General features: G+C 42.3%; 1 protein-coding gene across 4 annotated transcripts in view; it reads right to left on the bottom strand.

The window, feature by feature from the left end:
• LOC113964701 (KDEL motif-containing protein 2-like) overlaps nucleotides 1-15,162 on the bottom strand; it is a 57,782-nt gene that overhangs the window by 33,392 nt on the left and 9,228 nt on the right. For all 4 annotated transcript variants that reach the window (XM_027677272.1, XM_027677268.1, XM_027677267.1 and 1 more), the window contains exon 2: nucleotides 7,263-7,420. In XM_027677272.1, coding sequence (XP_027533073.1) covers nucleotides 7,263-7,420 — 158 coding nt within the window. The remainder of the gene's footprint in view (nucleotides 1-7,262; nucleotides 7,421-15,162) is intronic.

Raw genomic sequence — 15,162 nt, 5'->3', positions numbered from 1 at the left:
GATGCATGTGAGATAAATGAGGCTGATTTTCAGAATGTAATCAGCACTCAACCATTTGAAAACTGTCGTGGGTTAAAAAGGGTTTTCCTCTGGAGTTGGAAAGTGGTTAGCCCTGGGTGGTGGTGTTCTTGGTGTAGAGCCAATCAGAAGCTACAATTCGCCCCTGTGAAATTAACATATTACAACAGACCAGAAAAGGAGACCGGATTAGGTAGCTTGAAGAGAGGCAGCCATGGTTTGAGATGCCACGTGTTTGAGTGGGGGCCAGTGAGCCCCGCTGGGGGCCCAAGGCCCCCCCCATCGGGGCTGCGGAAACCCAGAACAGTGTTAAAACTGGATCGGATGCCGTGGCCAAAGGCTGGGGGAGTTTCTCCACTGGGAGTGGGCACCAGAAGACAGAAAAGGGGCGTCAGAGGCAGCGGTGAGTGGAGAGCTGTGGCTGCAAGACAAGAAGATAGCCAGTGCCCAGCAACATGGCACATAGCCAGGCTGAGAGACGCAGAGACGTCCTGCAAGGAGGGAGAGCTGGCAACAGAGCAGAGAAAACTCAGCAGAGACTGTTTTGTGTAAGACTGGATTACCTTCCCAAAACCCAGAGACCTCCTGAAGAGGAGGGGTGAGCTTCCAAACTTTTAGGGAGTCCCGAAATGCAGCAGCAGCTAGAGAGAGAGAAGAGCTGAGAACTTGGAGACGTCCTGTGAGCTGGACCAGGACGGAATGCAGGGGAAATGGCCTTCCCCCCTCCCCCCTGCCATGTTGGCAGCTGAGACGGAGCAAAGGAGCTCTGTTAGAACGCTTGGGGCAAAGAACTGAACTGGGAGCCCTAAACCATTCTGACTCGAGGGAACTTGACCCCTCGAGGAAGGGACTTTCATGGGATGCCTAGTACCCTGTGATATGACTGTGGTAAGGCGAGTTTTGTCCCTGCTTTGCAGCTCATGGGAGAGACCTTTGGTTGGAGCTGAAGGGCCAAGAGGGGTGAAACCCCCCCCCCCCGTGTTGTAATGGAGAGAGAGAGAGATATTTTCCAGCTACGACAAATCCAGCTATGACTGCTGCCTTGAAGAGGAGAGACATTGCTGCCCCAAAAGTGGAAAAGACCTTTTCTTCTTTCCTTCTGAACTTTTATTGGAGGGAAAGGAGAGATTTGATCTATGTAAATATATTGCTTTACCATAGGAGAGATAGTTAGAATTGTTGTATATAAATGTATTATAGTATTTATTGTGTTAGTAACAAATTTTGATATAATTTCCTCATGTAAGTAGATGTGTTATGTTCGAAAACCCCTCTCACATTGAAGCAAATTGTGGGGAATTTGGAAACTAGATTTTGGGGGAGCTCAAACCACGACAAAAACCATAGCTGTTTCAAAATATAGGTAAATTAGACATTTGAAAATTGAGGTACCCACAATCATTAGCACTTTCTTTTCACATTTGTAAGAAATATAAATGTGACCACCCAGAATATACAATGGCTTAATAGACTGTAATGTAACTACATAACAGTAATTCACACTAAGCTGTCTTCTGTATCACACAAGAAACAAGACTTCACTCAGGAATAAGGCACTACATTTTTTTTCCATTTAAAACAACGCATGCCTGAAACAATACAACAGCTTGAAAATGACTTATCTGATGACTGTAGGAGAAAGCAAATCCAGAAATTAGAGCGAAGTGCTACTGATAACAACAGCAAGGGGCAGCATTTTGGACCTAGTCCAAAATGAAGCGAATAATTCATGTCATGTGATTTAAATCCTGTGTGTAATATATGGCTTTCACTTCAGTGACAATCACTGTGTATTTCAAAATGCCACATTCTTTACTCCTTTCAGAGCGTAACCTCTTGGTGGCATTGACTTGACAATGCAGGTGACATCAGGAGAGTCCTAACAGCACTGTGCTATAGCCAGGATGGTCTAGGGATGTAGACAGACCAAGGCTTGCAGGTAGAAGCAGTACCTTTTATTTAGCCAACTTATACAGTTGGAAATACCAGACAAGCCTCTGAGGCACACAACCCCTTCTTCAGATCTGAAATAGGAGCTTTCAAAGTTAAATACCAGAGAACAGTTACACAGAGTTTAGTTAGCTAATGCATCAATTAGACCATCTCTGAAAGAGAAAACTCATAGATAGCTGTGGACTAGAGGGGATGTTGGGGAAAAAATGGTCAGGCAAGACAGATCTGTTCTGTGTAGGTTTCACTTTTCTTTTGAAATACATGACTGCTTCCAGTTGATATGAAGCACAAACAGGAAGAGTTCAATGAAAAACATGCAGAAATGTGAAGGGATAAAAGCATATAGTATGTATGAAAACTATCTGGATGGAACACGAAAGACAGTACAGAATACCATGCTTGCTATAGAGACATTATGTTTCTTGTGCATGTTCATTTTGGATGGTCATCAGAACCTGTGAAAGAGACCTCCAGAAGTTCCTTCCTGGTTAGGCCAACTTCCCAGGTTTGACACTCGCCCTGATAATCAGCATTGGCATGCCTAGCGTTACTAGGAAAAGTTTTCCATTGGTACATTCAAACCTCTCTCACTCAAACCCATCTACTTATTCCAAATATCATTTAGATGCTTTTAGATTTTTAAGAAAACTAGGTTAAAACTGAAATGTCTTTTTGTGCTGGTTTTGGCTGGGATAGTTAATGTTTTCCATAGTAGCTTGCATGGGGCTAAGTTCTGGATTTGTGCTGAGAACCGTGTTGATAATTCAGGGATGTTTTCATTATTGCTGAGCAGGGCTTACACAGAGTCAAGGCCTTTTCTGCTTCTTGCACCACCCCATCAATGAGTAGGCTCAGGGTGCACAAGAAGTTGGGAGAGGACATAGCCAGGACAGCTGACCTCCACTGACCCAAGGGACATTCCAGATGATATGGCATCATGCTCAGAATATAAAGCTGAGGGGATAAGAAGGAAGGGAGGACATTCAGATGGAGCCCTGCTTTCCTGGAGGTGGCTGAACAACTCCCTGACCATGGAGAGTAGTGAATGAATTCCTTGTTTTGCTTTGCTTACAAGCACGGCTTTTGCATTACCTATTCAACTGTCTTTATCTTAATTCACAAGTTCTCTCACTTATAGCCTCCTGCCCATCCTGATGGGGAGCAGATGAGTGAGCAGCTGGGTGGTGCTTAGTTGCTGGCTGAGGTTAAACCACGACAGTCCTATATGATGCCCAATGTGGGGCTCAAAGGATTTGAGATAATGACAGATTTCAATGGAATGTGCTAGACTGAAGTTACAGCTGTTCTTGCTGTTCAGCTATTAATTGACAGGCTCCTGTGCTTGCCATGGGGCTCGCTTGCCTGACTGTACATTAGAGCCTAGTGCTCGTTAGTGGAATGCTAATGTGCCATGGTATAGTGTACCTCTGAAGGGATTGTGGCCCAAGAATAAGTTCATACTGGAAAAGGTACACCTCAAAGCATCTGTGGCTGAGCATGCTGGAGAACCTCAGAGCGTGTGGCCATGGGTAAGACCACGACAGAGCAGGTACTCCCCTGCAGGGACTGCAGCCATGGGTAAGATCATGTTGAAGGAGGTGTATCTTTGAAGGCATTGTGGCCTATGGAGGAGGCCTCGCTGGAAAACACGCACTTCAAATGGACTGTGGCTGCGGATACATCCATGCCACAGCAAGCATACACTGGAAGAAACTGTGACTCCACAGGGAGCAGATACACCCCTGCACTACGTGGGTAAGTTCAAGACAGAGCAGGGGCAAGGGGAAGAGTTCAGTGCAATACTAAACCAGATGGTGTGGATCAAAGGGACCAGGGGTGGAGATGGTAATGAAAATACCTTTAAATTGCTGTAAGCCAAGATGTGAGTTGCATGTTATGGGAATGTGATCATGAAATAATAGAAGTTTCAATACTCAGGGACGCAAAGAAGGCCATCAATAAAACTTCTACCCTGGACCTCCAGAGAGCAGATTTCGGCCTACTAAGAAGACTGGTTCAGAGGGTACCTTGGGAAACAGCCCTTGAAAACAAAGGGGTCCAGGAGGGATAGACATGCTTCAAGAAGGAAGTCTTGAATGCACAGGAGCAGGCTGTCCCAGTGTGTGCTGAAAGGCAAGCTGGAGGGGAAGAGGACCAGCCTGGCTGAACAAGGAGATTTTGAAGGAAATAAGGGGAAAAAAGAGAGCTTACTGACTATGGAAAAAAGGGCTGGCTACGCATGAAGAATTTAGGAATATAGTTAGGCCATGTAGAAAGAAAATTAGAGAGACAAAGGCACAATTTGAACTCAATCCAGCCACTTCTGTTAGGGATAACAAGAAGTGCTTCTCCAAATACATCAATAGCAAAAGGAGGGCAAGGAAAACCTCCATTCTTTGTTGGACATGCCGGGGAACATAGTTACCAAAGATGAAGAAAAGGCTGAGGTACTTAACACCTTCTTTACCTCAGTTTTCAACAGTAAGACAGGTTGTCCTCAGGACAACTGGCCTCCGGAGCTGGTAGACACAGATAAGAAGCTGAATAGCCCCCTGTAATCCAGGAGGAGACAGTTAGCAACCTGCTGAGCCACTTGGATCCTCACAAGACTATGGGACCAGATGGGATCCATCCTAGGGTGATGAGGGAGCTGGCGGAAGAGCTCACCAGGCTGCTCTCCGTCATTTACACACTCTCTGCTGGGTTAAGAACTGGCTGGAGGGCTGGGCCCAGAGAGTGGTGGTGAACGGTGCTGCATCCAGTTGGCGGCCGGTCACTAGTGGTGTCCCCCAGGGATCAGTGTTGGGCCCAGTTCTGTTTTAATATCTTTATTGATGATCTGGATGAGGGGATTGAGTGTACCATTAGTAAATTTGCAGATGACACCAAGTTGGGGGAGAGTGTCGATCAGCTGGAAGGTAGAAATGCTCTTCAGAGGGACCTGGACAAGCTGGAGAGATGGTCTGAATCCAACAGAATGAGGTTTAATAAGGCCAAGTGCCGGGTCCTGCACTTTGGCTGCAACAACCCCATGCAGCGCTACAGGCTGGGGACAGAGTGGCTGGAGAGCAGCCAGGCAGAAAAGGACTTGGGAGTTTGGATTGACAGCAGTGTGCCCAGGTGGCCAAGAAGGCCAATGGCATCCTGGCCTGGATCAGGAACAGTGTGGCCAGCAGGACCAGGGAAGTGATTCTTCCCCTGTACTCAGCGCTGGTGAGGTCACACCTGGAGTACTGTGTCCACTTCTGGGCCCCTCAGTTCAGGAAGGATATTGAGGTGCTGGAGCAGGTCCAGGGAAGAGCAATGAGGCTGGTGAAGGGACTTGAGCACAAGTTCCGTGAGGAGAGACTGAGGGAGCTGGGGTTGTTCAGCCTGGAGAAGGAGGCTCAGGGGAGACCTCATCACTCTCTACAACTACCTGAAAGGAGGTTGTAGCCAGATAGGCATCAGTCTCTTCTCCCAGGCAACCAGCAGTAGGACAAGAGGGCAGAGTCTGAAGCTCTGCCAGGGGAGGTTTAGGTTGGATATTAGGAAGAAATTTTTTACGGAGAGAGTAATCAGGCATTGGTATGGGCTGACCAGGGATGTGGTGGAGTCACCGTCCCTGGAGGTTTTTAAGATGAGACTGGATGTGGCACTTAGTGCCATGGTCTAGTAACCACGGTGGTAGTGGATCAAGGGTTAGACTTGATGATCTCAGAGGTCCTTTCCAACCGGGCTGATTCTATGATACAATAGCAGGAACCCCTTGTTGCTAGCCAGGCTGGGAGCAAGGGCGGGAGTTCATTCAAATGTTAAACCCTTATAATCTGGCCCAAAGGGACCATGGGTGGGGACTGTAACGAAAATACCTTTGAATTCTTGTAGCCCATGATTTGAGTTGTATGTTATAGGAATTACTATAGCAAGAACCACCCAAACCAGTGCAGGATGAGCCTTGCTAGGAGCAGTGCCAAGTGCAGCAGTGGACAGCCTAAGCTGGCTTTGGTGCTCAGTAAGTCCATGCAACACACCACCTCTCCTGTCCTGAGCAACCACCGTAATACGTGGAGCCCAAAGTCATGAACTAAATTAACTCAGTGGACATTTTGTGGACATTAGTGGACATTTTACAGATGTTTTACAGGGGTGAACCATAGACTAAGGGAATGTCACCTGTATCAAATGATGGGAAGGCAGTGGGGTAGTTAATGAGGATGTATTGGATAGTGTGGGACCTGGGTGTGATGTAAATGTCCCTTGGGTCAGCTGGGCTCAGCTGTCCTGGCTGTATCCCCTCCCAACTCCTTGTGCACCCCCTACCCACCCACTGGTGGGATGGGGTGAGAGGCAGAAAAGGCCTTGACTCTGTGTAAGCCCTGCTCAGCAGTAATGAAAACATCCCTGAATAATCAACACTATTCTCAGCACAAATCCAGAACATAGCCCCATGCAAGCTACTATGGAAAACATTAACTATCCCAGCCAAAACCACATTCCATACCATATGGCGTCATGCTCAGCAGTAAAATCTAGAGGAAGAAGAAGGAAGTGGGCGACATTCAGTGACGGCATTTGTCTCCTCAAGTCACTGTTATGTGTGATGAAGATGGCTGAACACCTGCCTGACCATGCACAGTATTCAATGAATTCCTTGTTTTGCTTTGTTTACATGCACAGCTTTTGCTTTACCTATTCAACTGTCTTTATCTCAATCCACTTTTCTCCTTCCAGTTCTCTCCACCATCCCACTGTTGGGGAGTGTGTGAGCAGCTGTGTAATGCCTAGCTGCTGGCTGGGGTTAAACCACAACATTTTTGTACAAAGCAAACATCACTGCTTTGGTTGGGAAACCACCAGTGCATTTACTATAATTACAGCAACTTCATCTTGATTAAGAAAGACAGTTTTAATTGTGAGGACAATTAATCACTGGAACAGCCTCGCCATGGATGTGGTGGAGTCCCCATCACTGGAGGTTTACAAGATGTGACTGCAGAAAGTTCCAAATAATCTCATCCAGACTCCCTTCCAACAAAAGGTTGGACCTAATGACCTTCTGATATCCTTCCAGCCTAGGCTGTATGGTATGGCATAACAGTATCAGGAATTTTCTGTTGTGACTCCCAGCTGTGATTTTAACAGAATCTGCTTAAAGAAACATAGTCATTTTGAAAATATATCTTTGGTAAAACTATGGTATGAGAAGAAAGTCTGCAGTTTCAGAAACTCTATGACACTCTGAAATGCTGTAAGACATTGGTTTGGTGACTGTTATTATATATGTAAGGAAATGGAAAAATGCAACTCACTGGTGTTTTTGCTCTTCCTTAGCTGATTCTCTAATGGTGGTTTTAACATTCTATTGACATCAATGTAATTCTGAAATTTTTTTCTTTTTATTTCTTCAAACCATTCTCCAGTCACTCCTTGCAGCCCTTTTTCAGACTTCTTTCTCTTCAGAAGTTTGCTAGAAAGGGAAAAAAATATTTTAAGCCATTTTAGATATTACAGGCACATCATTAAGAACTCTCCCTGGTGTTGTTTAAATATTTACAGTATATCTCTACATGTAATGACTTTTAAAAAGATACAGTGGGACATGATACGCTCACAGCAATCACATAGAAGTTTTAATGACAGGAAAATTCTCCAGCTTAACAAATGACACTATGCGACCAGGTTAAGTGGATGACTCATATGGTTGAATTATTCTCTGTCTTGAAGAAGTGCATCCTTTTTCCTTGCAAAAATAAGGTAATAATTCATAAGCACTCTAAAACTAATTGAAAGTAACATTAAGTTCAGCCAATAATTGAATTGGAATAAATAACACCCTAACAAAGCAATTTTTGAAATATTTATTCACTCATTTAAGTAGAAGCAATAACAAGATTATTTTTATTTTCAAGAAGATCACCAACGTCCTGACAGTGAGGTGTCCACTACACATTTTCTATGCAAAGGAGAATAATAAATGGTGAATTCAGCTAATAGATATTCATGCAACATGTTCAACGAGTTTATCACATTTTCCTCTTTCCTTGCTGCATAGGGATTCTGCCTGTGTTTAATATGTTTGGAGGCAACTAATAATGAATATATGAATGTTCTGCCACACTAAGGTGAAGCCTGCACAAGCTACACACATGTGGTTGCAACTGAAGAAGTTATTTAGTAGTAAGTTCAGATTTTAGACCAAGAAGTCAGAGGAATTAATTGTTTAGCTGGACATAAAAGAACAAGGTACAGTTGCAAAGGAGCGGGAATAGTGCAATGGGCATGCAAAGTTACTTGTTTTCAAATGACATTACACAAGTGCCTAAAGTACAGATGTAAATGCAGCAAATCCACACCCCAACTGATTCTGGTGGTAACAAAACAAGACTTCGTGCACAGTCTGGAGATGTAATACCAACATTTGAGCAAGGCTTTCATGTAAATCTGCCTCCTTAATCAGTGGTAAAACCCATACCTAGGAATACAGATGTTCTCTGAGAACATAAGTTATTTCAGTTATCAATAAAAACTCATCTGAGACAACAGTGCCTCCCAAAATACACTTAAAATTAAATATCTAGTCTGGAAATGGATATATTTTGATCTGGAATTTATACAGAGTACATTGTCCATACTAGCACCTACTGTTCATCTGGTGGCATCTGACGAACAGGAAGGCTGGAGGGAGACATTTTTGGAAAATGAGTACTTCCTTTGAAGATTACACAGCCACATGCACAAGTACTAGCCATTCCAAATAAACTTATTAGAAAGGCAAAAATGTTAATCATCAGAGATATTACCACACCATGGGAGTGACTAAACACTGTAAATGCATTCTGCAGCTTGGAACGCAGCTTGGCAGTGATGAGGAACAAGAAGGGATGAACAATGTGCTCTCAAGAGCCAGCTTCATGACCTCACTCCTGAGGCCTTACCAGTAAGGAGCAGTAAAAGCACACAGAGCCAGGCATGAGGTACTCGGGCAGTGGCTGCAGCCACAGCGCCCGCACAGTAAACAAGGCTACGGCAGTTCTGCTGAACTCCCCAAAGTGGAGACCATCTGTTACAATCCATTCCCAGGAGACGCTGGGATCGCCGTTCCCAGTGGGAGTCGGCTGGGCGGGGCCCTGGCGCCACCGAGCGGCGGCATCCAGGATCACAGCTTGTCCATGTGCGCGTTCCGGGGCAGGGCTGCGCCCCCGCGGCCGGGAAGCGGGCTGGATGGATACATAACCGTCTATTCGCTTCACGTTTACGCATTCCAGAGACAAAGGAAAATACAAAACCCCCACGCTTGCTCTAACGTCGACCATATGAGGCATTGCATGAACATGCCTTGCACTGAAAAACGTACTGGAAGTCTTGTGCAAACACTGACTTTAATGTTTAAACAGGGTAAAGTCTTTACGAGCACATGCTTGGCATTATCTACAGTCATTATCTGTGAATGTACTGCTTTTGAATTATGCTGTCATCCCCAACTCATCAAATAAATCCTTTAAACTGCTTGTGCATATTTATATTTATGCACACACAAAGGCCCACATATGGAACTCTATATACATAGTTATTTGAGCAACGAATAATATTAATATGATACACAATCTCTAATTGCAATATTGCATGACTATTAAGCACTTCTCCTTCGTGATGACTCCCCAGCCAAACCACATCATTTCCCTGTATACCTGCTCTGTCAAGTTTATGTGTCCCCTCATGATACTAACGAATGACAGTTGTGAGCCAGAAGGAAAGCCCATCTCAAGAAACAATTACAGCAGGAGATGGTATCTGCAGTGAGTATTGCAATGAACTTGCCTCTGAGGCAGCGCTATTGTTACTCGGATTACCACTTATATATTGAGACACTGCTCTGTAGGAGTGTCAAAACACCTAGTGCCCTCTAAATCAAATGAACTAATCCTGCTTCCCTGTCTGCTCCATCTATCCTTCCTTCTTGTTTGTCTACAGCCATGTTTGGACACTAGAAGTCACTTCCTCTTGAGAGGAGACAACATCACTGTGATGGAAAAAGTACCTCTAAGCTGTTGTGGGATTAAAGGCAAGTCCATTCCCAGGATAACTTACAAGAGACTGCTCCACAAACCAGAGCAGGCAGCAATCCTAAATGACCTCACAGGCTACACCTTGTTACCTTTTCCCATCTATTATCCTACAGAGCGTCTAAACTAATGAATCACTCAGGAGCAATTTCTTTGCATTGGTTTTAAAAACATCGCTTCCTTATTGGTACAAGGACATCCCAGTATTTCTTACAGACATCTCCAGGGAAAAGTTAACCTAAATGTTTCTATGTACTAGACTTTTATGTGGATTATCATAAATATTGTCAATAGATATGTAGCCTCCCTTGCCACTTCCTATTAGGATAATAAGGAGCTTTAATTGCTACTGTAAGAGGAAAGGTATTTTCTTCACCATCATCATCCTGAATATAAAGCAGAAGACAGATGTGCAAGGTAGTAGAAACCAGGTTGCCAAATAGGACATCTGGGGACACCTCTGCTGTTTGCAGGGGACAGAGGACTCAATCCCACTTTTGCCAAAGCACAAATTATGATTCCTATTGATTTCAGCAGAGCAGGATTTGGCCCTAAAGGACTCTTACCACACACCTCACAAGAGAACAGATACACAGCACAAGGAATTGCACCAGGTGAAGGATAAGCAGGTGCCATTTGATCATTAGATCAAAGCTCTCAGTGTTTGAGAAGACAAGGCTGAAAGGATTGCAGATAAAAACAGTGTTGAAAACATTAGATAAAAAATACAGCAGGGCATATAACTTGCAAAAAGTTACCTAAACCAAGCTTTTCTCTTTGTTTATATTCCTTACTTTTTCAGCAAGGAATGGCTAGAGATGTTAAAAAACAGTGCCTGAAGAATCTGTTCTTTCCTAATTTTTTTACTTCAACTTATGCCCTTCCCACTGATTTATAAATTATGCCACTCTGGCGAACTGTGCAACTCCACCACTTCTGTGATTAGTTATTTTTCTAGAAAACTCTGGGTGTTGTCACAGTCACGAGTAGCTCTAAAATGCAATGTAGGAATGTTTTTTACTTAGAGTTCCTTTTAATGTTATGAAAATAATTTAAAGACATACTTTCAAGTTGTCATATTTGGAAAAAAAGGGGAAAAGAAGTATTACTGGCAATGGCAAAGACTACCACAGCTGAAGTAATTTGAAAAAAAATTATATCTGCCATTTCCTAGAGACATATAATAGCAATAACAACAACATTCTGGTTACCAAGGTGCCAGAGGTAGGTGCAATACTACCAGGAAGAAAAATAACAATACAGAGTCAACGTACTCTTTCCAAGCACCTCAGACACACAGTAGGTCTATTTTCTAAGGCAGTCTTTATTCTTAGTAGCTGGTATATTTTTACTCACATTAAAGCATCTTTTGTTTATTTTTCTTTCATACTGCTGTCTGTTTGGCTAATGAACCAAGTCCGTCTCATATGTAAAACATTATGCACAAGTAGGTGAATCACAGAGGAAAAATTACTCCCATGTTTTGGTTGCACATACTACAAGGCAATGTAAAAAGACCTAACTGAAAATGCACTTATTTTTTTACTTGATATTTCTAAAGTTAAGCATTTCTGCAGAAATTCTCTGAAAAATCAAGGTCTCCTCTATTTTGACGAACAAAATGTGTTGGAATAATGCTACACTCTAACCTGCTAGGTCGTTGCCAATCAACCATTCCAATTTAATTTTTCCTTCCTCTGAAATACTAGTTTTTTAATCTAAGTCTTCATTCTTTTCATCCTTCTGTTGTTTTTGTTATTATGAATTCATTTTATAATGCCCATTGACCCACCAAGTTGCCTTCAGATGTATTTATCTGAGTAACTGAAGATGTGTGTGGGCCACAACAATGAAGAACAAAGAGTGTCTTGGTTCAGTTCTTGTTACTGACCATGACCCAAAGGCCAATTACTGTAATGGAAGGACTTTCACTATCCTGAACAGGCATCAGGTCAGGGTGTGGGAGGGAGAGTCACCTACTGGTGATATCCCTGGATGGAAAGGATAACTGGAAGTGCTAAGAAAGATTCACCTGAAGGACAGAGTAAACACTTCACAGCCCAGCACTGAACTGTATGGGATATGTTTTCAATCCCACTTTGATGGCTGCATCAAGTTGCCAGCTCACAATTATCCCAAAATATTTAGATTCTGGAAATGTGCAAAACCAGATGGAAGTCAGAAGAAAGTGAAAAGGGAATTAATCTTCTCTAGTTTTTCCTCCCAGTCTGTACATTTAATAGGCAGAAGAACTTAAAACACACATATACCACTTCTGCAGGATATCCTTTCAAGTAGCAAGTAGGGCTACATAAACATAGCTGTAAACAGTAAATATAATTTTGTCCTCAGGACACTTTTCTGACAATAGATATTGGATTCACACATTAAGTCCTGCTGTGTGTGTCAGGGACACAGTCAGGGAATATATGAGTTAAAGGCAGAACATCTTTTCTGCCCTTTCTGAAGATCCACCTTATCTGCTCATGGGGAAAACCCTTCCATTTCCACCTCTCTTCTTTTTCATTAAAAAGTGTGAAAAAATCACAAATCTGACATTATTACACTAGTTCTATTGAGCAAATTTATGCTTTTAAATTGGGCTTTGAGATAGCCCAATATAGTGGCAATGTGTACATTGATTACACACAACCCACACAGACAGCGAGACTATCAGCATACATGAAACATTCTCATCGGACTCCCACTGTGTTGAATACTTCTTCCTGCTCTATAAGTCACAATGTCTTTTGTGTCTATAATTCTTAAACTTAAGCACTCTCTGCACAGTGGCCAAAAGGTACCTCTTATTTTTCCCCCAAAGCATTAACTTCTCATATTAAACTATATGAAATAAATATACTGCAGATGACTTACACTAGCTGCTGTTTTCCTTAATCAAGTCTAACACTCCTTTCCCCTTGAAGCTTTTCTCTGCTTCCCTGAGTAAGAGCACAGAATGACACTTTCCTTTGAAAAATAAGATTAGGAAATGTTGTAAGGGCAAAGACAAGGTTAATGCTCATGCTGACCATATAACTCCACTCTGCTCTGGCAGCTCAGGAATCAGAAGTGCTCAGTTAAAGCCCTGAAATTAGAAGCTCATTGACTGTCTTCATAAAGTTAAGTTTTCAGAGCACAGAGCATTGAAAACAGATTAGGGGAGCTGACGGGTTATTAATCACCCTTCTCAAGCTGTAACAATGCCTCAAAACGTTACTGTATTACTATTTCCTTAGCAGCTACCCTGGGTTTTCAGTGAAAACATTGTTTCAGCCCTGCTGGAACAAGTAGAAAAGGTGCTAAGTACATATCCTTTAAAATGTATACATACTTAGAATATGAAAGCTTTTAGTCCTTTGGGCAGCTGGTCAATGAAAGTGAATGAGGTGGAATACTCAGCATATTCTATGATTCTGTGAATACTGCCAGTAATGTCACAGCTGTCGGTGACCTTGCAGCTCAGCCATGACCCTGCCATTCCCTCTACAGTGTGTGCAAAACAGAGGAAACGCTCCACTCTGACAATGTTTTAGATGAGTTAAAATCTCTCTGCACAGGCTGTGAATGACAGGGGAAAAAAAGGGTGTTACTTTATTATACTCTCAATACAAGCTGCCTACCAATATTACAAGGTAATAACAGGGTAATAACAAAACAAATCCATGATGCAATGGAAAGAAAGACTACCTATCATTTTAAAGTGTGTCATACAGCTTCTGAATGGTAGTAATTAATATCTCTAATGAGATTACTTCATTAATAGGTGTTTCCATTACCACTAATACATGCTAATAGGGGCAATGGATATAATTCTCCATGTAAAGATTCTGATTTGTCTGCAGGGATAGATGTAGTCTCAATCCAAAACCACTGAATGACAGGAGTAAGTTTTGAGCTCCTGAATTTCTGTCCTGGAAATCTTACATGGAAATGCATATGTATACCATGTGTGCCACAAGATGGATTGAATGGCTGAGGATCAGGTCTCTCAGTAAACCTGAAGCTAATGATTAACAGCAGACATATTTACTCTTCCAGGGCAGAGCTGCTAGTTGATTGTGAGACCTTTTATAAATATTGTTAGCATGCAAAGTCACAGTCATCTATGCAAGTATTTACAGCTCGGCCATGTATTATAAATTTAACTGCCTTACAAAGACATACAATGCAGATGCTATTGCTCATGTTATTTTAAGACTTTCTTTATGCAAAACCTTTCCCAGGAAACAATATAAGAGGAAAAACAAGGAACAAGACACAGGCCAGGTGAGAACTCTGAATGAGGGGAATTTGTTTCAAATTAAGACCAAGGTCTCACCTCTACAAGCAGGTTTGTGTATGACAGCCCTTGGGTCTGGACAGAGCCCTAAAACTGAGAGGCTCCAAACAGGCTTAGACATTAGTTTGTACAGAGCTAAGCTTGAAGCGTAGGGCTTTCAAAATATACCTTTGCAATCTCAGATTAAGTGTGTAGAGTCTCACAACAAGCTGAGTTTACAATTCTGGACAACAGAAGTAAGACAGGTCTGAGTGTACCTGCAGACAGTTTATGTGTTACTGTATCACTACAAAAGCCTCATTTACATTGCTTTAAATTAAGGAAAGAGATCACAAGAATTAATGTAAGCTTTAAATGTTGACACAGTGGATGTTTTTCATCTGGAAATGTAATGCTTATATACATGTATATAATATATACTTGCACAGATCCTCTGCTATAGTAGCTTAGAATCTCACGACTCTTCCACTGGAAATAGAAATATTATAGTAGAATAATACTTTAAAATATAATATTTAGATGTATATAATTTTATATATACATATAAATATATATCTAACAACATACAAGCCTATAATGCAGGAAGAAACAGATTGCAGAGCACCTCAGTCACACTGCCGCAGCTTTCCCTGATTGCAGCTTTCTGCACTCAGATCCCTACATCTAAAAATCCAAAGATACAGCAAGTAGAAGTACTGTGGTTCCTTGATTATACCAACCACAAAGTAAACTGTACGTAATTTATATGCAATAAAGTGTAAAAAGACTGCACTTTTCATCAATTACTCCTAGGTTTTGTTTTGTGGTTTTGATGTGTTTGGTCACAGTTAATATGGTACCAGTGCATTGACCTATTTATTTCGG

This window comes from Neopelma chrysocephalum, unplaced genomic scaffold (genome assembly GCF_003984885.1).
Source record: "Neopelma chrysocephalum unplaced genomic scaffold, ASM398488v2 Primary Assembly neopelma1_43, whole genome shotgun sequence".
NCBI classification, from domain to species: domain Eukaryota; kingdom Metazoa; phylum Chordata; class Aves; order Passeriformes; family Pipridae; genus Neopelma; species Neopelma chrysocephalum.
This window is presented reverse-complemented; position numbering and strand designations above follow the sequence as displayed.